This window comes from Bos mutus, chromosome 29, assembly GCF_027580195.1.
Source record: "Bos mutus isolate GX-2022 chromosome 29, NWIPB_WYAK_1.1, whole genome shotgun sequence".
Lineage (NCBI taxonomy): Eukaryota > Metazoa > Chordata > Mammalia > Artiodactyla > Bovidae > Bos > Bos mutus.
In genome coordinates this window covers 9116701-9144527 of record NC_091645.1, presented here as the reverse complement: position 1 = coordinate 9144527, position 27827 = coordinate 9116701, and the positions used below count along the sequence as shown (strand labels likewise).

At 38.3% G+C, this 27827-nt stretch overlaps 2 protein-coding genes across 4 annotated transcripts in view; one reads left to right on the top strand and one right to left on the bottom strand.

Moving 5' to 3' along the window:
* The window catches only part of LOC138986259 (disks large 1 tumor suppressor protein-like), a 516603-nt gene extending 495888 nt beyond the window's left edge, over positions 1-20715 (bottom strand). Inside the window, exons 1-2 of one of the 2 annotated variants that reach the window (XR_011463121.1) lie at positions 3604-3785; positions 1724-1855 (exon numbers count right to left, since the gene is read on the bottom strand). Coding sequence is in view for 1 of the 2 variants with exons in the window: in XM_070365272.1 (XP_070221373.1) it covers positions 1724-1855; positions 18900-18918 (151 nt within the window). In the remaining variant the exon portion in view is untranslated. Of the gene's footprint in view, positions 1-1723; positions 1856-3603; positions 3786-18899 lie in introns of those variants that run through there. The other variant, XM_070365272.1, reaches the window with a different exon arrangement.
* Positions 20585-27457, top strand: TMEM126B (transmembrane protein 126B). 2 transcript variants are annotated; one of them, XM_005888484.3, is made up of 5 exons: positions 20819-20972; positions 24307-24428; positions 25464-25657; positions 26725-26836; positions 27117-27457. In XM_005888484.3, exons 1-5 carry the CDS (start codon positions 20892-20894, stop codon positions 27298-27300), a joined length of 693 nt encoding a protein of 230 aa, XP_005888546.2. In that variant the 5' UTR covers positions 20819-20891; the 3' UTR covers positions 27301-27457. The 2 variants fall into 2 exon arrangements, with proteins under 2 accessions (XP_070221372.1, XP_005888546.2); XM_070365271.1 differs by lacking the exon at positions 24307-24428 and having other exon boundaries at positions 20585-20972.
* The last annotated feature ends 370 nt before the right edge of the window (positions 27458-27827 follow it).

Genomic DNA, 27827 nt, shown 5'->3' with positions numbered 1-27827 from the left:
CCCCTTCAGGATACAAGGGCTATGTAGTTTTTCCTTTTTGGGTCCTTAAAAAAAAAATGCACAGTGAGACCAATAAAATTCAATAGAAAATTATGTTGCATTGTATAGCATTGCTCCATTCTTTGCAGTCTGGTTTATTCCAAAATGACTTAAAAGACCAGCCAAAACAAATCTATCCATTCAAAGCTGGGCATCAGGATTACTTATGTAACAGCTTTTTACAGATTACTGTGACCTCTCATCTTATTAGAGAAATTCAACTACTCTATAGGCTTTCTGCCAAGTTATCTATCACTCACTTTAAACAATGGCAAAATACAACTCTTTGTCATTCGTCTTTTTATTCCTCATGTAATGATGCTGCACTGCCAAATGAATACATTATTCTGGTAGAATTATCTAAAGCATTCAACAATATTCTTCCTAAATAAAGTTCTTAAAAACTCAATCAAAAGACATAGCCCAATCTTATCTAAGCACATCATACAAATCTATTTAGAAGTATGGCCATTCAGTTAATGGTCTTAATAAAACTATTAATTTTTAACTGAAAAATCTGTTGCTTAAAAAATGTTCTCTAAAATACTATTCTCTAATGACAGGGTTTATTTAAATTTCGTTAAGAGTCCATTTAGAGTTGTTTTTATTTAATACCAACTAAGATGATTATAGTTATGTGTGTCATTAATTCTTACTAGCCATAAAAGAATATTTCAAAGAAATTAATCCACAGACAAAATAATCCTATAGAGCTTTTACTATTTTTACTCAATAGATTGATTTTCAATTTTTCAAAAAGGAATGGTTTCTTAAATATAAACCATAGAGTTGTAGTTTTGTCAATAAGTATAAACATTTATTATAATAAAAGCACAAAATATTTTCAAGACTAATTCTCATAAATTCATGTTTTTATTTTTTATATCAGTAACCATCAAACCTGGAAAAAGTAGTAATAATGTCTAGTAGATGCAATTATTTCTCTAAAATATACTGTTTAAATTTAGCAGAATCTATAATTGAGTCCTTTTTAAAACTGTTGGTCACTTTTGTTGGGGGGAGGTATTTGTATCTTTACTAGTTTAATTCTAAAAAAAGAATTTAAAATTATCTGCATAAATGCAAAAATGTATGTATAAAGATATACATAAATAAACCATAAATTCAAGAATAAACAGAAGGTTAAACATTATGTAGCTCAATTCATGAAAAACTGACAAAGTATTGAAATTTTCATCAATAAATTTTTCAGTGTGAATCATGAGATTTTTTGAGAGAAGCAAAAAGATGAAAAATAGTGTTTTAAGTTTTGTCTGAAGAAGGTAAGACTAGAACTATAATCCTAGCTGAATAGAATGTGACCCATCACTATTCATGTCAGGCAAGTCCTTCTCCAGAAGGAAGCAACTTCCTTCTCTAGCACATTTTTCCTCAATTTTTGAAATAAACTACTCCAGCTTTTTCCTGTGTTTACTTGTCTTCCTATACAAAACATTCTTTCAATAATTTTATTTTTATTAACATATACTTATTTCCATCTTATAGCAGTTCTTTTTTAAGATAAGCTGAAATAAGAAAATGAAAAAAAATATTTTCTTCTACCTGATATCAAGAAAAATATTTCAGTTTCAAATTTGGTTAATATCAGGTTCTCTGACAACAATATTCAAACAATTAAGCCCAATTCTAATTGTGAAGATGATGAATAATTTTTAATACCTACCTAGCAAAGCTTGGAATAAGCTGCTCTTAAAGATACCCATCACCTTTTTAACAGCATTTTTCAACTGCTGCTCCTCTGGTTTCCTTAATTTTTTGCAGTATTCTTCCAGTAATGACAAAGCTCGGTCAGTATCTGAAAAACATGATTTTAAAATTCTATCTTATGGTCTCAGAAAAACAGTAATCTAACATTAAACTATTGTCTAATGGTATTCCTAATTTCATAACACAGAATAATAACTAATCAGGAATTCCATAAACTACTTTTAAAATTGATAATTACAATGAACTCAATTTTAAGAACCCACTTTTATTTCTATTGTCTTCCAAAAGAATTTGCAACTATGAAACAAGGCAAAAGTCCATATGGAATGCCGACCAGTTGATATTCACACAGTAGATAAGACTCTGTCAGGAAAACTATCTTAAAATTTGTGACCTCCTACAACATAATGTCCAGATTCCTTAATGTAACTTTTGAGACCACCATCCCATAAGCTGTTTACAAGCTATATTTTCAGTCTTTATTTCCCACTATATATTATTTCACCCCCTTCACACATTTACACACAGTGCCAAAGCCACAGTGGATTACTCACTTTCACTCTCCACTCTGCCCCCCACACACACATACGTACACACACACACTTTCTATACCTGTGTAGTTTTCTTTGCTCCTCCTGCTCTCTGTATTGGAATATCCTCCCCCATAGCCCTCTCTCCTCCTTGAATTAGTATGCTACATTAGAAAGAGTTTATTGTTAGCTGGGTCTGGGTCTGAAACCTATTTGCTAGCTGTGTGGTCGTCAATAAGTTACTTAACCTCTCTGAGCTTGTTTCCTTACAGGCAGCAGGATTAAATTACAAAATGCTTAGTACAATACCTAGCGCATAGAAAGTAATCAAGAAGTCAACTGAAAACTTATCTTCCCTTAATTTGGACCTAACTCAAATGTTCTCTGGAGAAGGAAGTGGCAACCCACTCCAGTATTCCTGCCTGGAGGACTCCACAGACAGGGGAGCCTGGTGGAATACATACAGTCCATGGAGTCACAAAGAGTCAGACACAACTGAACGACCAACACACACACACACACACACACACAAATGCTCTCTATTTCATAAAACCATCTCTGACAGTTAAAAGTAATCACTGTCACTCTTCTTCCAAACCACTTTGCCTACACAAATACTACAGGCATTCTTAATATGCACTGTTATACTATGGCTTCTTGAACTGCTCACATGACAAAGTATTAGTTACCCAGACAACAAAATATCCCTGAAAAAGTCACCAAAGTGGCAGTGTCTTTGTGTGTAGTAGGTGACAATTATTTTTGGAAGTGAGAAGACTCAATTTAGTTGTTCCAAAATTAAGTTCTGTTTGAAAAATGTCGTTACATATTTTTAACCAGTAATACTTATGAATGTACACTGAGAATATAAAATACAACACTTCCTCAGACCTGAAATGCATTATGAGAAAGGGCAAGAGTCATCTTAACAAATGAACAACTGCTTTCATCATCGACTTGTATTTTATAAAATTATGTTTTGAAAGCTTCTGAAGAAAGTGGCAACAAAGTTCAGACCATAATCTTAAATATTAAATTGATAATTTTCCTCTTTATATGATTTATATAATTTTATATTTGTTCTGTTTGAGGAGTTCCTGTCTGAGGAATAGCATACAAACTTTTCATAGAGAAGACACATTATGAAGTTTCTTATTAATATCATTTTGGATGAAAGCTGACTGGAATTATTGTTCAGTCACTCAGTTGTGTCCAACTCTTGTGATCCCATGGACTGCAGCACGCCAGGCTTGGTTTTCCACAATTTTATCCTTTGCTCAGATTCTGTCATCAGTAAGAGTTTTACCTTCAGTCAGTGTCACTTCCTTCAAAAGTCTCTTTAGGAATTCCTGGTACTTCTCCACCTGACCAGAGCTCTTCTTTTGTTATTGTGTATTTTTTAATCATACGAGGAATCTTCATCAAAACTTCCCTGCTTTGAGATTCATTCTTTTTCTCCCAGCTTTACTGAGGTCAGATTGACAAATAAAAATTGTATACAGTTAAGGTGTAAAACAGAAAGTTTTGATATATGTATATATTGTGAAATGATTACCACAATCATTACCACAAAGACAACTGTCTTTGAATTTTAATAGCCTTTCCCCCTTCAAATCTACCACTTTCACAGACTAAATATCAATTATAACAATAATTCATATTTTCCTATTGAACGTTCCAATTCTCTACCCCTACAGCCATCCTCAGCTGATGATCATGTTTTCCATTTTGTGGAAAATCAGAAGAGAAATTACACAATCTCCTAATCTAATATCCACTAGGTTATCTGTAGCTGCTCCCCTATATTCTGTCTTCCCCGTTACTATGGATAAAATATTTGTAATGCCAACTCCTCTACTTAAGCACCTAAGCCTATTTTCTTTTGCCTACACTGCTTCATCATCAACTGTTTTCCTCTCCAATCCCTCCCTTTAGCATACAAATAAAACTGTAAGAGCAGTGATTTTTAAAAACCTTCCTTTACCCTTAATTCCTCTAACTACTGTCCCCAGTTCTCTGTTCCCTTCCATAGCAAAACTCCTTGAAATGCTGTCTACACCTTCTTTGCTTTCATTGTTTCTTATCGTTGCTGTTGTTCAGTTGCTAAGTCGTGTCCGACTCTTTGCAACCCCATGGACTGCAGCACACCATGATAGCATTCCCATAATCACATCTACAGATATAAGTCACTAGGTAAAGGGACTTTAACTAATTCCTTCAACACATATTTATTGAATGACTACCCAGGGAAGACACTATCAAAAGCATCTAGATGGCCTCTAAACCAACAGAATTTATTATGTCTCTCATTTCTGTACAACAAAATACTGACACATAAAACAAAAAGGCAGAATACAATAAAAATGGTCAAATATGGTCAAGTCTGTCTTAGACAACTTAGGTTTATGCATGCCAGCATCTAATGATGGAATTGCGGTTGCCTTTTCAAGGTTCTTTTTGACATCAATGATCACCATCTGGTGTTAATTCTATTTCTGATTAAATTCTTGTTTCTGATTAACAAAAGCTTGAATGTGAAGATAATAGAAAACTACATAACTATACAAAGATGGTAAATAAAGAAAACAAAAGATAACAAGGATCTTGTTGTATAATTCAAAGATCCCTAACCAGATGTTTAATAAAGTGGAAAGTTGAGAATTACCCAAGTAAGTTGGGACTAATACCTTGACTGCTGTTCAAATTAAACCAGGTATAAGTGGAGATATTTTTTCACCTGAACTGCCAATACAATGATCTCAATTATCTTATTTTCTCTGTTAAAGGAAATCTGTATTCATATGACTCCAGAGTCTACTGAAAGGACAAAACTAAACTTGGAATACCTGAAGGCAGATACAGAAGGAAATAACAGGGAAATCATTTTTAAAAATAAAAATTTCAGATGAAATATACAATCCAAAGGATATAGTGAATGTTACATAATTGGAATCACAGGTAATCCCATGTCTGTTAATTAAGGTTCAACTCTTTTGTCTTTGGTTTAAGAACAGCATTGCCAAAAAGTTATAATTTGGGACAGGTGATTTAATTTGAAACAGTAATATTGCTAACATGAATTTTTAGATAGGAAAAAGATAACAAAATTATTTGCCACAACTAAGAAGAATTATAGAACATGTGATGGTATTGTTCAGAAAACTAAGATCTAAGTATAATAAAGGAAATGGTAAACTAAACACACAAATCATTTCAAATCTTGAAATCCCTTTAAATACAATCTGACTGCAATGCAGGAGACCTGGGTTCGATTCCTGGGTTGGAAAGATTCCCTAGAGAAGGGAAAGGCTGCCCACTCCAGTATTCTGGCCTGGAGAATTCCACAGACTGTATAGTCCATGGGTTCGCAAAGAGCCAGACACAATTGAGCGTCTTTCACTTTCACAGTTTAGAAAGAACTTTCCCATGCATTATCTGATTCCCACCACTGAGAAGTTATATTGCCTCTTATACATGAAACTGGGGCTTCCCTGGTGGCTCAGATGGTAAAGAATCTGCCTGCCATGCAGGAGACCTAGGTTCGATCCCTGAGTCAGAAGATCCCCTGGAGAAGGGCATGGCAACCCACTCCAGTATTCTTGCCTGGAGAACTCCATGGACAGAGGAGCCTGGCGGGCTATAATCTCTGGGGTCGCAAAGATTCAGACATAACTGGAGGACTAATACACACGCAGGCAGAAAACTGAAGTTCGTAAGTGACTTGCCCAAGATGACAGAACTACTGAATAACAAACCTGGAGCATAATCCTAAAGCTTTCGATTCTGAGTGTTCTCTCCACAGTACCACCCTTAATCCTCCAGAAACAATTGAGCATATCTCTATGGGGGAAAAAAAAAAAAACTTGACCAATCAGACATAACTTTATCACTAAATTTTAGAATCTAGGGTTATAAGTTGAATCTCTATTTTTACATGTGCTTATTAATATAAAATAATAATTATAACATAAATTTAAATGGTCCTACCTTTAAAATCTAATAGAGCTACTAAGTTCTTTCCTTCATTACTCAAATATTTATCTTATGATGCTCTAGACTTTGGTCGCTCAATACTAAAAAAGATAAATATTCTACCCTCTCAGGGATGTCTTCTGTCTGAAGGTAAAGATAATTAAGTAGAAAATTTAAACACAGTAAAAGATTAAAACAGAGTGTGGTCATGCTATGATGAGGTACCAGGTGCCAAGAGAACAGAGAAGTAAACTGATACCATACAGATCACACTGGCCTTTTCCTGAAGAAGAATAAGAAGCCATGGAAAAATCTTTAATAAAGATGAGCACGACCATTTTTAAAGTTTTATAAAGATCATTTTAACTACAGTATGCTATCTATCAATTGAAACAAGAAAGAATGATGACAGTTTCCGCCCCCATGTCATCTGAAGTGAATATATGCAACATTGAACAGTTTTTGATCATTACTTATATACCATTATGACCAGCAAATTAGAAAAAAAAAAAAAATTGTGGCCAAGCCATGCAGCATACAGGATTTTAGTTCCCTGACTAGGGACTGAACCTGTGTCCCATGCACTGAAAGCTTAGAGTCTTAACCACTGAACCACCAGGAAGTCCCTCAAATAAAAGTGTGTGTGTGTGTGTGTGTGTGTGTGTGTGTATGTATATATAGTCTTCTTTGGGGAACTATATATGCTTAATTCTGTTAACATTATCATTTTTGTTATTTTGTAAATTAAGGATTTGTTGTTGTTTTTGGTAGCTAGGTTATGTCCAACTCCTTGCAACCCCATGGACTATAGCCCCAGGCTCCTCTGTCCATGGAACTTCCCAGGCAAGAATACTGGGAGTGGGTTGCCATTTCTTTCTCCAAGGCAGCTTCCCAATCCATGGATAGAATTCGAGTCTCCTGCCTTGGCAGGCAGATTCTTTACCACTGAGCCACCAGGGAAGAGCCCCATATAAAGAATACTCATATGAAAATAATAAAATGATGAAGACTCATGTGAAAACACTAAAATGATGAATGCCAACATAAAAGTTATCCTGATACTAGGCCTTTAAAAAGATGCTTTAATATTAAAATATAAAGCCCAAGGTGATAAAAACAAAGGTATCATTTTATAACTAATAAAATTAGCTGTTGAGTAATGCTAAGTATTCTGCATAGATCACTTTATTTAATCTTCCCAAGTACCCCAAGAAATACACATTCCTCAAATGAGGAAACAAACTGAGAAATGAAGTAACTTCATTTCTTCCAAGGTGACACAACCAGTAAGTGCTGGAACCACGACGTAAACCATGGTCCATCTGGCACCAAAGCCCATACTTTTAAGTATTATGCCATACTGAAATTCAACTTACTGGGAAAGGATCACAGTATTTCTTTTTCCTGTAATTGTCCTTTTTTATGTAATTTTCTGTAATTATACTTTACTTCTCCCGCTTAAACTTTTTAAATATACTTCAACAAGCATCTGTTGATGAGACTCTCCACTACTGCCACAAAAAGGTAATAAACTAAAATGGTGAATTTATGTTGCCACCTTTCAGATAAGTCATTCTTTCAGCTTTTCTATAGAATTACTGAAGAGAAAATGAGAAAAGTATATGCTTAAAATAGTAACAAATAGAAAAGACAGCAAACTGCATCTTCAGCAGAATACTAAAAAATGCCTTGTTCCAGTTGTAACACACTAGGGGAAACAAAGATGAAAAAAAAAAAAATAGAAAAAACTTGGAGTTTAAATTGTGGGGAAAATGTATGGCCAGACTTAATGCAGATCAAAATACTGCAATCATTTCGTAAATATTGAATGGTTTAAATTAGTAACATTGAAAGAGAAGAAATAACTCATAAGAACATCATCCTAGTCTATCAAAAAGTAGAAAGCATATCGTGGCACTTCTTTGCTGTAACCAGATGTGTACCTGCCACATCTGGGCAGGCTTACTCCAGGAGCTGACCAGGAAGCTGGACTCAAACAACTGATGGAAAGAGATTCTGACTCTGAACACAGCTTTCCTCTTCCTTGTAACAAAAAGTAAAGGTATCCTGCTAAGCATTTGTCAGTCAGTTCAGTTGCTCAGCTGTGTCCAACTCTTTGCAATCCCATGAATCACAGCATGCCAGGCCTCCTGTCCATCACCAACTCCCGGAGTTTACCCAAACTCATGCCCATCGAGTCAGTGATGCCATCCAGCCATCTCATCCTCTGTTGTCCCCTTCTCCTCCTGCCCCCAATCCCTCCCAGCATCAGGGTCTTTTCAAGTAAGTCAGCTCTTTGCATCAGGTGGCCAAAGTATTGGAGTTTCAGCTTCAGCATCAGTCCTTCCAATGAACACCCAGGACTGATCTCCTTTAGGATGGACTGGGTGGATCTCCTTGCAGTCCAAGGGACTCTCAAGAGTCTTCTCCAACACCACAATTCAAAAACATCAATTCTTCGGCACTCAGCTTTCTTCACAGTCCAATTCTCACATCCATAATGACCACTGGAAAAATCATAGCCTTGACTAGACAGATCCTTGTTGGCAAAGTAATGTCTCTGCTTCTGAATATGCTATCTAGGTTGGTGATAACTTTCCTTCCAAGGAGTAAGCGTCTTTTAATTTCATGGCTGCAATCACCATCTGCAGTGATTTTGGAGCCCCCCCCCCCCAAATTAAGTCTGTCACTGTTTCCCCATCTATTTCCCATGAAGTGATGGGACGAGATGCCATGATCTTAGTTTTCTGAATGCTGAGCTTTAAGTCAACTTCTTCACTTTCCTCTTTCACTTTCATCAAAGGGCTTTTTAGTTCCTCTTCACTTTCTACCATAAGGGTGGTATCATCTGCATACCTGAGGTTATTGATATTTCTCCCGGCAATCTTGATTCCAGCTTGTGCTTCTTCAGCCCAGAGTATCTCATGATGTACTCTGCATGTAAGTTAAATAAGCAGGGTGACAATATACAGCCTTGATGGACTCCTTTTCCTATTTGGAACCAGTCTGTTGTTCCATGTCCAGTTCTAACTGTTGCTTCCTGACCTGCATATAGGTTCCTCAAGAGGCAAGTCAGGCAGTCTGGTATTCTCAGCTCCTTCAGAATTTTCCATAGTTTATTGTGATCCACACAGTCAAAGGTTTTGGCATAGTCAATAAAGCAGAAATAGATGTTTTTCTGGAACTCTCTTGCTTTTTTGATGATCCAGCGGATGTTGGCAATTTGGTCTCTGGTTCCTCTGCCTTTTCTAAAACCAGCTTGAACATCTGGAAGTTCATGCTTCACATATTGCTGAAGCCTGGCTTGGAGAATTTTGAGCATTACTTGACTAGCGTGTGAGATGAGTGCAATTGTGCAGTGGTTTGAGCATTCTTTGGCATTGCCTTTCTTTGGGATTGGAATGAAAACTGACCTTTTCCAGTCCTGTGGCCACTGCTGAGTTTTCCAAATTTGCTGGCACTTTCACAGGATCATCTTTCAGGATTTGAAATAGCTCAACTGGAATTTCATCACTTCCACTAGCTTTGTTCATAGTGATGCTTTCTAAGGCCCACTTGACTTCACATTCCAGGATGTCTGGCTCTAGGTCAGTGATCACAGCATCGTGATTATCCGGGTCGTGAAGATCTTTCTTGTACAGTTCTTCTGTGTATTCTTGCCATCTCTTCTTAATATCTTCTGCTTCTGTTAGGCCCATACTATTTCTGCCCTTTATCAAGCCCATCGTTGCATGAAATGTTCCCTTGGTATCTCTAATTTTCTTGAAGAGATCTCTAGTCTTTCCCATTCTGTTGTTTTCCTCTATTTCTTTGCATTGATCGCTGAGGAAGGCTTTCTTATCTCTTCTTGCTATTCTTTGGAACTCTGCATTCAGATACTTGTATCTTTCCTTTTCTCCTTCTAGAATGTTGATTTTCACTCTTGCCATCTCCTATTTGACCACTTCCAATTTGCCTTGATTCATGGACCTAACATTCCAGGTTCCTATGCAATATTGCTCTTTACAGCATTGGACCTTGCTTCTATCACCAGTCACATCCACAACTGGGTATTGTTTTTCACTTCTCTTCTTTTGACAGCTATTTGTAAGGCCTCCTCAGACAGCCATTTTGCTTTTTTGCATTTCTTTTCCATGGGGATGGTCTTGACCCCTGTCTCCTGTACAATGTCACGAACCTCAGTCCATAGTTCATCAGGCACTCTATCAGATCTAGTCCCTTAAATCTATTTCTCACGTCCACTGTATAATCATAAGGGATTTGATTTAGGTCATACCTGAATGGTCTAGTGGTTTTTCCTACTTTCCTCAATTTGAGTCTGAATTTGGCAATAAGGAGTTCATGATCTAAGCAACAGTCAGCTCCTGGTCTTGTTTTTGCGGACTGTATAGAGCTTCTCCATCTTTGGCTGCAAAGAATATAATCAATCTGATTTCAGTATTGACCATCTGGTGATGTCCATGTGTAGAGTTTTCTCTTGTGTTGTTGGAAGAGGGTATTTGCTATGACCAGTGCATTCTCTTGGCAAAACTCTATTAGCCTTTGCCCTGCTTCATTCCATATTCCAAAGCCAAATTTGCCTATTACTCCAGGTGTTTCTTGACTTCCTACTTTTGTATTCCAATCCCCTATAATGAAAAGGACATCTTTTTTGGGTGTTAGTTCTAAAAGGTCTTCTAGGTCTTCATAGAACAGTTCAACTTCAGCTTCTTCAGAGTTACTATTTGGGGCATAGGCTTGGATTACCATGATATTGAATGGTTTGCCTTGGAAATGAACAGAGGAGCTACCCCATGTCCGAGGTCAGGGGCGACAGCTGAGAGGAGCAACCCCACATCAGAGGTCAGGGGCAGTGGAGAGGAGCAACCCCATGTCCAAGGAGTGGCAGCTGCACGGGCACATGAAGGCTGAGAGGAGCTACTCTATGTTCAAGGTCAGGATGGGCGACTTGTCCAAGGTAAGGAGCAACAGCTGCGCTTTGCTGGAGCAGCTGTGAAGAGATACCCCATGTCCAAGGTAAGAGAAACCCAAGTAAGATGGTAGGTGTTGCAAGAGACATCAGAGGGCAGACACACTGAAACCATAATCACAGAAAACTAGCCAATCTGATCACATGGACCACAGCCTTGTCTAACTCAATGAAACTAAGCCATGCCATGGGGGGCCACTCAAGATGGACGGGTCATGGTGGAGAGGTCTGACAGAATGTGGTCCACTGGAGAAGGGAATGGCAAACCACTTCAGTATTCTTGCCTTGAAAACCCCATGAACAGTATGAAAAGGCAAAATGATACGATACTGAAAGAGGAACTCCCCAGGCTGGTAGGTGCCCAATATGCTACAGGGGATCAGTGGAAAAATAATTCCAGAAAGAATGAAGGGATGAAGCCAAAGCAAAAACAATACCCAGTTGTGGATGTGACTGGTGATAGAAGCAAGGTCCAATGCTGTAAAGAGCAATATTGCATAGGAACCTGGAATGTTAGGTCCATGAATCAAGGCAAATTGGAAGTGGTCAAACAGGAGATGGCAAGAGTGAACATCAACATTCTAGAAATCAATGAACTAAAATGGACTGGAATGGGTGAATTTAACTCAGATGACCATTATATCTACTACTGTGGGCAGGAATCCCTTAGAAGAAATGGAGTAGCCATCATGGTCAATAAGAGTCCAAAATGCAGTACTTGGATGCAATTCAAAAAAGCATTTGTAGCACTTCCCTATTCTCAAAACAATTTTCACATGGGCTAGGTATATTTGATTATCTCAAGAATCCTAAGAGTTGAGTATTACTCTGTGTGTGTTCAGTTGCTCAGTCGTGTCTGACTTTGCGACCCCATGAACTGCAGCTCCCCAGGCTCCTCTGTCCATGCAATTTTCCAGGCAAAAACACTGGAGTGAGCTGCCATTTCCTTTTTCAGGGGATCTTCCCAACCCAGGGATCAAATCCATGTTGCTTGCATCTCTGCATTGACAGACAGAGTCTTTACCACTGCATCATCTGGGAAGCCCCTTGGGTATTATTTGTGGCAGTTATAACTTAAGATGAGAAGTTTGAAGTTCAACCTGTTGATTTTTAGATAACATATCCAGCTGATGGAAAAGGTAGGATTCCATCCCAGGGCTCTCCTCCACTTCCAGGGCTCTCTCCAGTCCCAGGGCTCTCCTCCCCTGCACCATGACACCATTCAGTGGATCTAAGAACACCACACTCATACAGTGCAAAGAACAATGGATAAACTTCCTGTCCTAATTCTATCACTAACTTTATTTTATAAAAATAAAGTTCATATACATTAACTTATTTGATGAGGAAAAGAAACAATGTATTACTAATGTTGTTTCAGAAAAGGAAACTGAAGTTCAGAAAGATGATATGATTTTCACAAGGTCACCTGGTGGCACTGTCATAAGAAGGCACATGAAGAAGCACACATGGGAGACTGGTACTTTGAGATCTTAACTTTTTCTCTCTCTACATGTTCCCATTTCCTTTCTTTTCCTTCAAGCTGGTAACTGATTTTGTATTGTATTGCCTCAGGAGAGGTATGTACTAGGACAGAAAATTGAGGGAATTTTAGTTATTCCAGTTTTGCTTTCCAAAAGCCTAAACCCTCTGAATAAAAGAGTTTGTTTCAAAGATCAAAGAGAGATTCTCAGGTACATGCAGAGAGAGAAACATCTTCCAGCCCCTCCCCAGTCTAGGAAAAGATTTTCTCAGCTGAAAACTAAGAGAAGTTTTTGGAACCCAAGGCCGCAGGTATCTAGGCTATTTCCTGGCAGCACTGCCTGAGAGGCAGAAAGACCCCAGAGAGGAAAAGCAACATTATGCAGCTAGGCAAACAGAAACACAGAAATTCTGTGGGGGCCGGGGAGGGGTGGGGAATGTTAAATCCATGTCTTGGAAGTAGTAATTGTAGCTAGACAAGAAAGAACTATCTAGACAAAACAACTCATGACTCAGAGGTAAACTGTTACACTCAGATGATCAATGACCAGAGTAGATCCCGTGCCAGATGGAGCCCTACTATAACCCCAGGAAAGACAGAAAACCTCAAAATGGATTGGAGTGATTCTGCCCATAACTTAGGAATTACGAGTCAGAAACAAAGCTGAACTGTGGAAAATGAAGATATTTCTTACACACCTAAATCTACAGAATAGGAGTCCTGGTCAATGATTATCTAATCTTGTCCCTTCTTCTGGAAGCCAGGTCTTCTGAGCCAGGTCTAGGTTTCTCCCACATCACTGCAACTGATGATGATGGAGGACATGGTTCAAAGAAATGAACATGAAACACAACACTGAAATTGCCTCTTTCCCTATCTGTCTCCTAATAAATTTTAAGCATCATAAAGTCAGACTGAATACCGTTTGCCACTGCAAAACATACACCTAGCACAGTGCCTGTGCCTATTAACAGGCACTCAATAAATCTCCGTTGAATAGATAAATGATTGAATAATTAAATGGAAAGAAAGCTATTTCCTTAAATACGTACACAAGTTTACCTTCTAAAATAAATTTTTAGTTTATTATCTATATGGTATTTTAAATAGAACACGACTTAACAGGCTTATTTCAGGTCTCACCACACATTCAATGATAAAGATGTCACAGCTCTCCAAAATGACAGATACTCTACAGACCCCTCAGAGCCTTGTGCTAACAGACCTAGGGCCTTAACGGCTGGTAAGATGTGCCATCAGGAGAAATAAGATACACAATCTTACTCATAATCTTTGGAAGTTTTAACTTAATAATTTATTTTCACAGGATTTTCTACTTTATAATACATCATTTCCACTTGAATCTTCAATCCTAAAACAAATGAGGTCAGGAGAAATGTTTCATAATGGAGGTGATTGGGCCATAATTCTTGAAATAGCTTTGTAAAACTAAAAACTAAACCTATGCAGAAAGCTTACTACCTGGAATTCAGAATGACTGAGGTAAAACTCATGATCCTTTGCTGACAAAGCAACCTACATTGAGGATACAGAGCCCTCGTGCCTTGACTGCTACAAATTCCTGAGCAGGAATTATAGCTCGGGGACACGTCCTCTTGCCCCAGTTTAAAAAAAAAAGATTTTATGCACCTCAGCATTATACTAAAAACATATGTTTTGTAGCCACTTGTGTGGCTACATGGTAAATATTAAGAAATAAGAGAATATAATGAGAGTATATAATTAAGAAAGAGAAAAGAACATTCTTACAGTTTACGGAATGTATTGTTATAGAAGAGTGAGGAATTAATTGTTTGGCAAAGGCATAAATGAGTGAAACATGTGAATTCAATGTTTTAAAAGTCCAATATTTTGTGTACATCTTCTCATGGACTAGACTTTTCTATCCAAAGATGTAACCAATCAAAGGCCTAAAAGAAAGATCAAATATTCTATCATGAATGGAGCACTTGGACAGTTTCCCAAAAACCTAACAGTTCAAATAGTGTATGGTATCAATTTATTAGCATATCATTTGCAACTTTCCCTATACATAAGAACTACAAAATAAATTCAATTAACAATTTTAGAACGATGCCTGCTGTTTGCTTCATAACATACTCTCAATCAGTACTTTAATACAAAGAATATTCTTCTATTTTTCTCTCCAGAATGATCTCTTATCATTCCAAGATGCCTCCTGGATTGATAATTATTTTCCAACATCAAGAGTCTGTGGCTTCATGACTTTTAATAACTCTCTTAACCAAGGTCAAGATGACTCTTTTGAAGGATTTCAAATTTAAGAAAATCTTTAGGAAGTTATCTTATTTTAATTTACAGAAATTACAAAAGTCTGAAAACTGCCTTTTCCCATCCCTCTCTGGGAAGATTTGGGGCTTAACTCTTGAATTCTACTAGCTTGGAAAATGAAAAAACAAGTTTTTCTGAAATGGAATAAAGTATCTGGATAATAACCCTGGTATGGCAAACACAAAAATTCAAACAAAAACTTGGTGAAGTATATACAAAAGGGATAAAATAGCTACTCACAGCCAATAAATTTAGTTACATATTTTCCCCTTTTTAGAGAATCAAATGAAATTATTTTAATAATTGAAGAAAAGCTAGAAATAGAAAAAGAGTATGCCCAGATTATTATTGTTGTTTAGTTGCTAAGTCATGTCCAACTCTTTTGCAACCCCATGGACTGTAGCCCACCAGGCTCCTCTGTCCATGGGCTTTCCCAGGCAAGAATACTGGAGTGGATTGCCATTTCCTTCTCCAAGGGATCTTCCTGACCCAGGGATCAAACCCCCGTTTCCGGCATTGGCAGGCAGATTCTTTACCACTGAACTACCAGGGAAGTCCATACCCAGATAATGAAAGGCAAATATAAAATAGTGAGATCCTACAAAAATGAAGTTAAGCCACAAAGTGCAGGAAACAAGTAAGAAAACTTTAAGGAAACAATAAACTTAAGAGTTATAAGTTTCCTTCCCAGGAGGAGGGGAAAGGAGAAAAACAGAAATGACACTTTTATGAAGTATACAGTCAACCAATAGGAAAGAGTGTAAGCCCAGGAAACAACAATCTCAATTTCAAGAATGATACATGGCATGATACATGGCAATATCATCTCTTGGGATTCCAATTACACAACATTCTTCAACTTCCTTTAAAAAGAACAATGTCTAAACAATGAATTATGAAAATGATCATGTTTAAGTTTCACTAGATAGCATACATACTCCATTACATCACTAAGAACAGTTGCAAAAGAAGTCGTCAAAGGAAATAAAATGTCATGTATATTAATAACATCAGATACACTTCTATACCAATTTAAAAGAAGCACAGAATAGCACAATATTTTAAAAACAGAGAAATGAAATAAGCATTGGTCTCAAAGTATTAAAAGCACTGATTTTTTTTCCCCACATGTTTAGTGACAATAAAGGGAACAAAAAAATTGCTCAAAAAATGTACTGCAATGTACTAAAAAATTCTGTTGAAACATATGTTATCATTAAAAAAGCAGCTTTCTGCAAAAAGCACAGGGTATAACACAGCTATCATTAACTTTTATTTCTTGCATCAATCTAACATGAAATCAGATCAATTCATAAGTCTTGCTGAAATAGCCCCTTACTATACATCATGATCTTGCATCATATCAGAGAATGCTGATACAACTTATCTTGGATCAGCCCTGAATTTTCAGAATTTAAAATAGGTCAAAGATATCAAAAAGGCTTAGCTGGGAGCAAATCAAATTACTACCATAGAAAAAAGAATTCTGAATGAAAAGCAACTGTTGGGAGAAAAATATCTCTGAAGAAGAAATGACATGTTCTGTTGATAAAACTGAAATCTATAAAAATGTGAAGCAAGTGAGTGTAAGATGTAGTTAAGTAATGTCATAAAACAAACTAGCAGTGAATATAGGGGTTTGAGATACAGTAGCTTTGGCTTATCTAAGAACAGTCAAGAATAGCAGCTAGAAATGTACTTAGGGGCTTCCCTGGTGGCCCAGGAGTTACGAATGCTTCTACTGCAGGGGCATGGGTCCAATCCCTGGTCGGGGAACAGCAAAAAAAGAAAAGAAAAATGTACTTAGTGAGATGTAACACCCATTCCCACTTCCCACCATGGTTCACGTTACCAATCAGAGCAACCACTCTCTACTTTCACAATAACATACAAAATGTTTCACAAGTGAGAAATCTGTCTTATGAAATTTTCTTATTGTAGTAAGAATATATTCAACAATGTATAAACATGGTTCTATGAGGATAGTTATTGCTTAAAATTACATGAAGCCAACTCTTCCATCCTAGCTACATGCAACAACAATGAAGAAAGAAAAAAAGATTTAAGATGACAGAGGACTGTGCTCCCTGCAGAATAAATCTAGGTTATACTTTCAAGTATTTGTTTTACGTATGTTATAGAACAGTACAGACAGTAAGCTTAGCTAATTAAAAATATAATGTACCTGTCCTTACTTGTTTGGTTAGTGGTCTATAATATTTAAAATATATATCTTAGTACTAACAGTTTTAAGAGAAGAGAAAGGGAGGAAAGAAGAGAGAAGGAGGAAGGAAATAAATTATTTCTCCTAAAGTAGTTTTCAATAATGGATCAGCAATTTTTATAACTTCTTTTAAAGGTAGGAACTTTTAACAACCTCAGTCTGCTGGGTTTAGAAACCTTAAGTTCACCCTGATTAGTTAAGTTTTACCTAGAATATCAGTGCCCTTCTTCATCTCTCTTCCCAGATACCTTTTCACCCCCTCATTCTCCATACACACACCACACACGCACACATACACACCACACACACACACACAGTGTTTAATTCAATTACTAGTTTAAAACAAATCCAAAAGGAATACTAACTACAGCACAATAAATGGTAGAAAGAATAAAAATACCCTGCATGCCAAATAAGTCAAAGAGACATACCATTTATTGGCTATATTTCCCAAACCATCCTTGTTCTAAATAAACCAATGATGTCAAGTCTGGGCAAAAGTAGCTCCAAAACTTCGTGGAGAGTTTACTTCTCTCAGTAATTATGGAGGAGAGCAAGGGGAGGAAACAAGCCCAGTCTTAAAATCCCAGTGTACTAGATGTCTAGGTGTTTCACAGGTATTATATATCATTGCCCATCTCCAGAGACACCAGTTGGATAAAGAATCTGATTTTAAGTTTCCTCAGTACACCTTCCAAATCCACAGGTATGATTAAACATCATACAGAGCCAGGTTGTACCTTAACCTTCATCCTAAGCTTTAGTTTTAGACTGCAGGAACTCCCATAACCGGTCAACATTTGGATCTACACTAGTCTACTACAGTGGAGTTCAAAGTGTTGATACAAATTTTAGTTTAAAACTATTAAAAAAAAAAACTATTTTATAGTCAATTTGGTTTTCTATACCACGTCAAAAAAAAAAAAAAAACCCTAGGTTCACAAGGATCCTTAGAAATAAGGTTCACCTGAGGTAGATCTAGGCTAAAGAGAATCCCAAGGTGTATATAGGATACTTCAGCAACTCACCAGATCTTGATCAACTGGTGGGGGAGGAGTCCAGTGTTTACCTCATTTGGGAAATTTGCCACTAATGTTATTGGATAATGTATACACAGCAGTTACCAAAGTTGTGATTTACCACAAAAGGGAAGACTTACACCAGAGTAAATCCAAACATAAAATCTATTCTTAATCAAAAGATAATCTACAATTGTGTACACTGCAAGCAACTTTGTTACCTTTTACAACTATGTAATTCACTTGATAAATATTTAAGCCATAAAGAAGAGCTGCACTGTGCATGTTTCTTTTTTAAAGACCGTGTAAAAGTCATCTTTAACAAGTTAAAAAAACAAGGGAAAGAAAGTCCCAAACCTGTGGTATCAAATTTTCGCTGATTACAAAATGGTGATTTAGACCACCTGATTTGGAAACCACAAATGTCTATAATTAAATAGGACAGCCCTACTTCACTTTCTTTTAGCAAAACAGTATTAACTGAATGATGCACCACATAAAAGACATTATTATAAGAACTACACCCCAAGCAAAACTTTACTCTCAAATGGAATACAATTTAAATTGCAAATACCAGAACCAAGAAAAAGGACAAACATATACAGGAAACCTCATAGCCCACCTTTCTTCTTGACTGGCATTCTTGGGTCTTTCCAATGCCACAGGATTCAAGAGCTCTTTTCAGGTCTCGACTTGATCCAGCTGGATGGAGGCCAAGGGCCAGGTAACTGTTGCAAACCTCTTGGTTGTTTGAAATCCAGGCAGTCTTCTCTTCCAAATACAGAAAAAATGATGTATTTTTTCCCACAAACTTTGACAGTGCCCAAGGAGTTTAAAGAAAAACAGCTTTTGAGTTTTTCAAGTTTTTCAATGCTTCTAAAATAGTTATTCTGCTTAAAAAGAAAATTATTGTAAGCATAGAAAACATTATTAAAACTCCTCTTCAGGCAGCAATATCTCTGGAGTTCAATGACTAACTCAATTAAGGCACAAAACAAATTTACACAGCTGTCTCATTACTCAACACATGATCAAAGATGAACTGGTTGATGATAAAGACCCTCAAATTCTTTAGAGAAAAATTTTAAACCCTCACCTCTCCAAAATACTTTTTAAAACCTCTTTAATGGTCTCTAAAATAGGTGGGGTGAGTTTGAACAGTTTTCTGGGGGCAGAACCCAGACTGAAAGGCCCTTTTCTATTTACTGGACCCGAAGTTCCGGATCTCACCCCCTCAGTGAGACAGGATCCAGCTTGCTGTCACTTTCATTTTTTTTTTTTTCTTCTGTGCTCTCCAAGCCCCTCAGGCTTGATCCTTAATGCCCCTCTGATTCTGATCCTCCCATGTATTAACCGAGAGGATTGGAAAGAAGGAAAGCAATCCTTTGGCATGGAGACATTAAAGTGACAGTGCTACTCAATGGGCACTTGATGCAGGATGAGTTGGCGAAGATCTCTTCACACTGGAGTCAGTCAAATCATGCCATCTCTTCGCATCCAGGCAGCTCCCTATCCGGCGAGGAAAAAACAGTGAGACTGCTCGAGACAAGTCAGACCTTCCCCCAAAGGTGTTTTCTGAGACGCTGTAGTAGTATTAGGCATGTGAGCATAAGCTGGGCAAACGGTTTGCGGTTTCCTAAATGGGAGAGAGTTCGGCTGCGTGGCTTCCACATCCACCCTTTTTCTCTCAGTCTCTCTCTCCAAACTACCCACCTTCCTTTCGCAGAAAAGACCAGAAATCCCTCTGCTACCGCCGGCCACCCCTCTGCCCACACCCCGTTCTTAGAGAGATGAGCACAGAAACGTCCCGCACCCCTCCACGCGATGAAGTGTTTCCTCAGGCAGGAGAAACAGCAACACTAGAAATTATATAACTCGCGATTCTGGCTTCTCTAAGACGCGGAGACGGGAGGGTCGGGGGTTGCTGGTCTGGGAGACACTGCCGGGCACTGAACGTGCACAAAAGGGGCCAGGCCTTCGCGCAGCGCCCCCTTCACCCCCACCTCGAAACATCGGCTGGCAAGGGGGGTCTTCTAGGGGAGTGGAGGGGCAAATTTCTCTCCGGCCCCTTCCCAAGCGGGGTAAACGGATGGCATGTGAGGGGACTAGAGACTGAAGAGGAGACGCTGACGGCTGTGAGGGGAGGAGGCTACTCGGGGCTGCTCCGGCGGCCGGTTGGGGGCTCTAGGGAGGAGGTGCCCGAGAAGCTGGAGCCTTAACACACGGGCTGGGCCAGAGGGGCGAGCACCCTGAAGAAGTGAAGGGGGCGGGCAGCTCGGCCACAGCTAACGGAGTTGTCCTGAGGAGAGAAACACGCGCAGCCACATTCGTGTGCGAGGACGGGCCCACGTTTCCCTCAGAATGCGAGAACGAGGGAGCCAGGCTCACAAATAGCAGAAGCCGGGGATGAGGGCCTGGCGGGGGGCGGGCCCACGGGCGTCCGGCTCTCCTTGAAGCCAATGAGCGCCTCCAGACACCGCGCCCAATCACAACCAGGACGGAGGGCGCGGCTTTTGACTGGGCCGGGGCTGAGGGCGGTGGACGTGAGCCCGCGACCCTTCCGGACCCGAGAGCCCTGCGTCCCCGCCCACCGCCAGTCACGTGAGTCGCCAAGATGGCGGCGCTCGGGCGTGAGGCTGGAGACGACGTGCGGGTTGCCGGTGTGGTGCCGGTGGGAACTGCGGAAGTGCCTAAGGTAGGCGGAAACCCAGGGTGCTGAGGCCCGTGATTTCTGCGACCTCAAGTGCTAGCGCACTCTTCTGAAATGATGCGCATAAAAGGAACCTGAAAGTCTAAACAGGACAGTTCCCCAACTCCATGCAAGGCACGTTTAAATCCCCAGTTGCTGTGAAAAGAGGTGCGGAGAAAGAAGGAGACCTAAACTTTAGTCCTGAATGATGGAGCCTGTTTTCTCTTGCCTGGGGCCTTTGTACTTTAAACCCCCTGCCATTCTATCCTGACTTCTGCCCTGGTAGTGGGTTCTGAGGACAAGACTACATCTTGCTTAACTGGGGGACTTTCAAATACCAGGTGAATGTTTGAGCAAAAGATGAATGATTGATGAATAAAATTCTCAAAGTCAAGTGAATTGATACACATAAAAGCACTACAAAACCATAAGATACTTTGAAAGTTATAAACTTGCACGATGCAGTATTACTGGTGTAATTGAATCGTGGTGACCAGTTGAGTGGCCTTGAACTCGTTACTTTTTAGATGAAATGTGCGTTATAGCAAAATCTGTACATTTCAGTACTTGTAAAACTTGTCAGGAAGTTATCAGTATATTTCTCTGCTTTAATAACAGTGCCTTAGGAAAACTAGGTATCCAGTAAACATTTGCTGTCCTGTTTCAGTATTTTAGGATCCTAATTCTGGATGTTTGTGTTCACTATATACTGAGGTAGACGAGATAGGAAGTTGGTACACGGCATTGTCTGAAAGTTTTGTGAGTAATAAGGGACTTCAGTGAATTGGATGACAGGGAAACAAAAAGTTTTCCCAAGTTTCTGGTTATCATGCTACTGACATCTGCCTTCATGTACATTAGATGGATTCGATATAGAATCTTTCTATATTGCTATCTTGTTTCTTCCATTTGCCATTTAGATGTCTGAGAGGCAAAAGATTAAATCTAGTTTGTGAGAAATTGGAATTTATAAAATATTTTTTTTTTCCTGTCTTCCCAGATAATTTAAAGAAAAAGAACTGGCTCGATTATAGTTCTTCACTGATAGGGAAATAAACTGGTCCATTATTACTCTTTGTTTAATACCATACAAATATTCAAGAGAGCCCATACCTTCACGAAGTTGATTGTTGTCGTTCAGTGGTCAAGTCGTATCAGACTCTTTGCGACTCCATGGACTGCAGCACACCAGGCCTCCCTGTCCCTCACCATCTCCCACTTTGCCCAAGTTCATGTCCATTGAATCGGTGATGCCATCCAACCATCTCATCCAGTCGCCCTCAGGATGTTGATATGTTTGAATCGACCTTTCATTAGTTAAGTTCAGTTCAGTCTCTCAGTCATGTCTGACTCTTTGCGACCCCATGAATTGCAGCATGCCAGGCCTCCCTGCCATCACCAACTCCTGGAGTTCACTCAAACTCACGTCCATCGAGTCAGTGATGCCATCCAGCCATCTATCTCATACTCTGTCGTCCCCTTCTCCTCCTGCCCCAGCATCAGAGTCTTTTCCAATGAGTCAACTCTTCGCATGAGGTGGCCAAAGTACTGGAGTTTCAGCTTTAGCATCATTCCTTCCAAAGAACACCCAGGACCCATCTCCTTTAGAATGGACTGGTTGGATCTCCTTGCAGTCCAAGGGACTCTCAAGAGTCTTAACACCACAGTTCAAAAGCAACAATTCTTCGGCGCTCAGCTTTTTTCACAGTCCAACTCTCACATCCATATCACTATTCAGGAAATGAATATTACAGTGATGTTCAACATGTGTCCATTTGACTACCAGCATCAGAATCACTGGTGCAGATTTCTGGACTTTACTCCTGCTGAGCCCAGATATTTCAATAGGGAGCTCAAGAGACAGCACATCAAGTACACTGCTCATGTGATTCTTGTGCACACGAAAGGTTTAAAATCTTACTAAGTCTCTTCTATGTCCTTTATGTTTAATCCACTCTGATTCTCTTGCCCAGGACTCCTGAAATTTGAGACTTATGAGTCTGCCCTTGACCACAAATGTTGTTAACATAGGGATTCATATAAATTGTGAAGGACACAGATTTTTTTAATCTATTCACTAGCTAATCTGGAATCCCATAATGCCAGTGTGCCAAATGATGTAACAAATACTATTAAGACTTTTCACAAAAATCTGAGAGTCTTACCCAGAGCAAAATATTTAAAAAGGGTCCTTTCTGAAAGCCTAGTTTTGTTTTGTTTTTTTTTTAACTACTGGTTTCTGTTAAGATGGCTTCCCTGATAGCTCAGTTGGTAAAGAATCTGCCTGCAATGCAGAGGACCTCAGTTTGATTTGTGGGTTGGGAATGTCTGCTGGAGAAGGGATAGGCTACTCACTCCAGTATTCTTGGGCTTCCCTGGTGGCTCAGACAGTAAAGAATCTCTGCAATGCAAGAGACCTGGGTTTGATCCCTGGGTTGGAAGATTCCCCTGGAAGAGGGCATGGCAACCCACTCCAGTATTCTTGCCTGGAGAATTCCATGGACTGTATAGTTCATGGGGTTGCAGAGAGACACGACTGAGCAACTTTCACCTTATGTTAAGATGCTACTGGCCAAACCTCATGGTCCCTCAATATTAGCAACTGTCTATGCATCACACTTGGGAGACAGGAACTTTCCAACCTTGGAGTCCAGTGCCTTAGGACCAGGCCCCCTGATATTACCATGTAACAGTTTCCAGCAAAGGCCCTACTTCCGCCCCAGGTGCTCCTCACGAGCTAGATATGTAACTTACATAATCCAAGGTAGCCATCCACTGCCTCTTCCTAGTCTGGAAGGTGTCCCTCCTCCTGATGTTCTCTCTCACTGGTTTCCAAAGAAACTCCTGCTCCTACCTCTCCAACAAACCCAGCATAATCCCCAAAACTCGGGCTTTCATGAGACAGAGGATAAAAATGGTTGTCAACAGGTAGCTACTGTTTACTTTCAGCTCTGAAAAAGCTACAGTGTGGAGAACTACAACAGGCCTGGCTACCTTCAGGGAAAACTGTAAGGAAAACAAAAATACCTGAGTAACTTAATCCTTCTACATCAAGTCCTAAGGCAAGTCAACCTCTCTGAACCTTGTTTGTCTCATCCATAAAAGTAGAGATGACCATTTTCCTACCAACTTCTCAAAGTTATTACATGAATCAAAAAACCATTGTCTAAAAGATAAGAGCCCACTAAACAATGAATGAATTAACAAAGGATGTGAAAGCAGATGACAGTACTTGATACTTTACTAGGGTCTAAATGTTTTTTAATCTGAATCTGTAGAATTTATAAGATTTACTATTAACATCATTAGCTATTATGGTTCTGAATTTTGTGTTTTCCAGGACATCAAGATACCAACATACACACATGGTCAGTCCAGGCCTTCTCTAGGAGATGCAAAACTCAGCAAACCAGTAGTCATCGAAATCATAGAAAAAAAAATTGAATGCCTTAGAAAAGAAAAGTAAGAGACACACCCAGACTGAAAGTCAATAACTTTATTTGTAGATCTTCTGTATTGCCATGGTTTCTAGGTATCTAAGATCCTATTAACTGTACTGAGTTGGTTATGAAGAAAGCTTTTTTTAAAAAAAGAACTGGAGGGAAACATGAGCAGATGAAAATAGCCGTTTGTTACAATACTGAGACTGGATAATTTCTTTTGTCTCTTGAAATTCCTTTGTTTCTCAAATTGTTGAAATGTTATCTGTGCAATAAGCATATTTTAATTAAAGGTAATCAAGAGAACACCATTTGAGGACTACTTACATTAATTATCGATTATAATTAAATTCAGTTTAGAATTTCTTACTTCAGCCACACTGCTGAGCTCAGCAAAAAGGAATACAGGATTCCATGATGTACATATAGTCTCACATTACCATTCTGACTTTTAGATTTTAATAGAGCTCAAGAATAAAATCAATGGACATTAATCTGAATTGTTCAACATTTCTGGATTTAGGTATGAGTCAGAATAAGCAAAACTAGATCTTTCAAGTTTATTTGAAGTTTTGGAAATACTTTAAATGTATCTGGACTACTTAAATAGTTATTTTCTAGAAGACCTAACCAAATGTCAACAACTTTTTTCAGATGACCTTAAGCAAATTAATTCTTACAGTAGAAAGAACAGTATTCTTGGATTTAGCTAGCTTATAAAATTTGGCTACATTGGAAGTACTGATCCTTATTTTTGGCCAAAATTTATTTCTCTTTAAAAGAGCTCCATCTTAGAACCACACTGTTCTCAGAAAGAGAATTATATTATCCTCTCATTAGAACGCAATCTCCATGAGGGGTGGGATTTTTTTGTTTTTTTCCCCGCTTTATTCACTGCTCCAGCCTTAGCACAAAGAAAATACCTTTCACAGAGTAAATGCTTAAGAAAAATGTGATGTTGCATAAATATATAATAACAAATGACTACACAGGAAAGGATATATCTGTTAGAAGAGTATTATGTTGAACTTAACTTTCACTCTGTTTTTCCAATTAGGACTTTAAATATATATGGAACACTGACCTTTGGAACAACAGCTGCTTTCTCTGGAATGTTGACAAACTTCATTTTCAGACATCGCTTCAAGGTCACGCATGATGTTTTGAAGACATATGCATCATTGACTGCACTTCCATTTTTGTCTACCATAGTTTCTTATAAGCTTCTTGTAACAGATGCTTTGTGTTCAGGTAATTTTAAATTCATTAGCATATCATGTGTTTATATCTAAGTAAAATTACTCATTAACATATACTGTTGCTACTGCTGATAATAATCCCTTACATGTGTATATTTCTTTACCACTAACAAAAGTACCTTCACATATATTGTCCTGTTTAAATGCCACAATAGTCTTCCTAATCAGACAGGAAAAATAGTATTGTGGCTTTTTTTTTTTAACAGGTAAGATACTAAGCTGAGACAGGTTCAGGTACACTAAGAAGCAACATAATGTACTAGAAAAAAAGCAGGCTTTGGTATACTACATATTTCACTTAAGTTTTGTGACACTGGGCAAGTCATTTAAGAGACATGCTTGTTTTAAGAGACTCAGTTGTTTTGTATCTATGAATTAGGACTAATAGTACTTACCTCAGGATTGTTTTAAAAATTAAGATAATGTATGCTGAATGCCTGGCATAGTATCTGGTATATTATGGGCGTCTGATGTTACTTCCTGAGGAACTTCAGGAACTTCCTAAGTTACTTCCCGTACTTTAAGTTTCACAGCTAGTAATTGATGGAACCCATGATCCCTGTTCATCAGGTACCTGCTTAAATACCTCATCTCCAGGGAAATCTCTGATTCCCTCAGGTTAAGTTTCTCCATACATTCTCTATTCATTTTACCTTCAAAGCATGTGCACGTTTAAGTATTTGTCTAATGCATTTCTTTCTTAGTAGACTTGACCTGAAGATCAGTGGTTGGGTCTGTTGTGTTACACTGTATCCCTAGCACATGACTGATATACAGACAATACAAATGTACTAATCTGGAATCCAGATATCTGGTCTGCTAGTTTAATATTCTTCATTGTGAAATTGCTCTTGCACCAGCTGTATAAGTAAGAAGTGAACTTATCCTTATATAAAGTGTAATAAAAACATTTAAAATTTTTGATGCATTCAGTATATTGTACCATACACTGAATTTCTAGCATTCTTTCAACTATTTTGCTGTGGTTGAGGACAATGCAAATAAGTACAGTATAAGAACCCAAGACTCTTAATAGCCAAATTTACTTTTGTTTTCCAGGTAACATAAGCCAGGAAAATTGTGTTCTTAGAAGCTCACTGATTGGCATAGCATGTGGTGTTTTATATCCCACTGCTTTGGCTTTTTCTAAAAATGGACGTCTGGCATTCAAGTAAGTCCATCTTCTTGTTCCTTCTTTTCCTTCTCCTCCCTTCCCTACCTCCATACTTCCAAATTTTTTTTTTAATGTTAATAAATTCTCCTTATTCTTTAGCTGCCAGTGACACATTTTAATTAAGATATCATGGTTTCATATTTCAAATAGCTAATTTTAACCCTTTTTGCTTTCTACATGAAAGATCTAGAACAGAAATGATCAGTTTAGGAGAAATCAACAAATGTTCCATAGAATTTACATCCAGACGAAGTCCTTAACTCTTTTTCCTTTTTAGGTATCATACTGTTCCCATGCCACCAAAAGGAAGGGTTTTACTTTATTGGCTGCTGCTTTGTCATACAGAGATAAAAGCAATGGTGATCCCTCTCATCCTTCAGACAACCTTTGGAATATTTCATGGTCTGCAGCACTATGCAATATTTGAAAGTACACTTGAGAAAACTGTTCATGAAGATTAACTGAAGAATGAATGGACACTAAATCAGCTGAATGAACTTTTTTATAAGGACTCAGGCATTGCTGAAAGAGTTAAAAAAATAGTTCTGGATAGACAGTTTGTCTCTTTTCCTTTTGCCCAGTATACAGCAGGTGCTCAATAAATAGTAAATAAATGTAGATTTTGTCTCTGTTTCGTTATTATATATGGAAATGGGCTTGAGGCCCCAGGGTCTAATCTATACATTTATATATTTATTCATTCATAAACATGGAGCACCTGCTAGGTCTCAGGCATTGTGTTACTTTTAATAAGAAATGGCCCTTACCCAGAAGAAACTCACAATTAGAAATGTGAACACACAGCATGAGAGGGTTTGAGAGGTATACCTGTAATTGTGTGAGCATACTGAGGATGTAGCTGTTAAATACTTGTGCAGAAGGGAAAGCTATGGGGAAAAGTGACATTGTCCTAAATTTTGAAGGGAAAGTTGAAAGTTCACAAGAAATCAATATAGAAATAACGTAACAGCCCATTCCTCTGAACTCT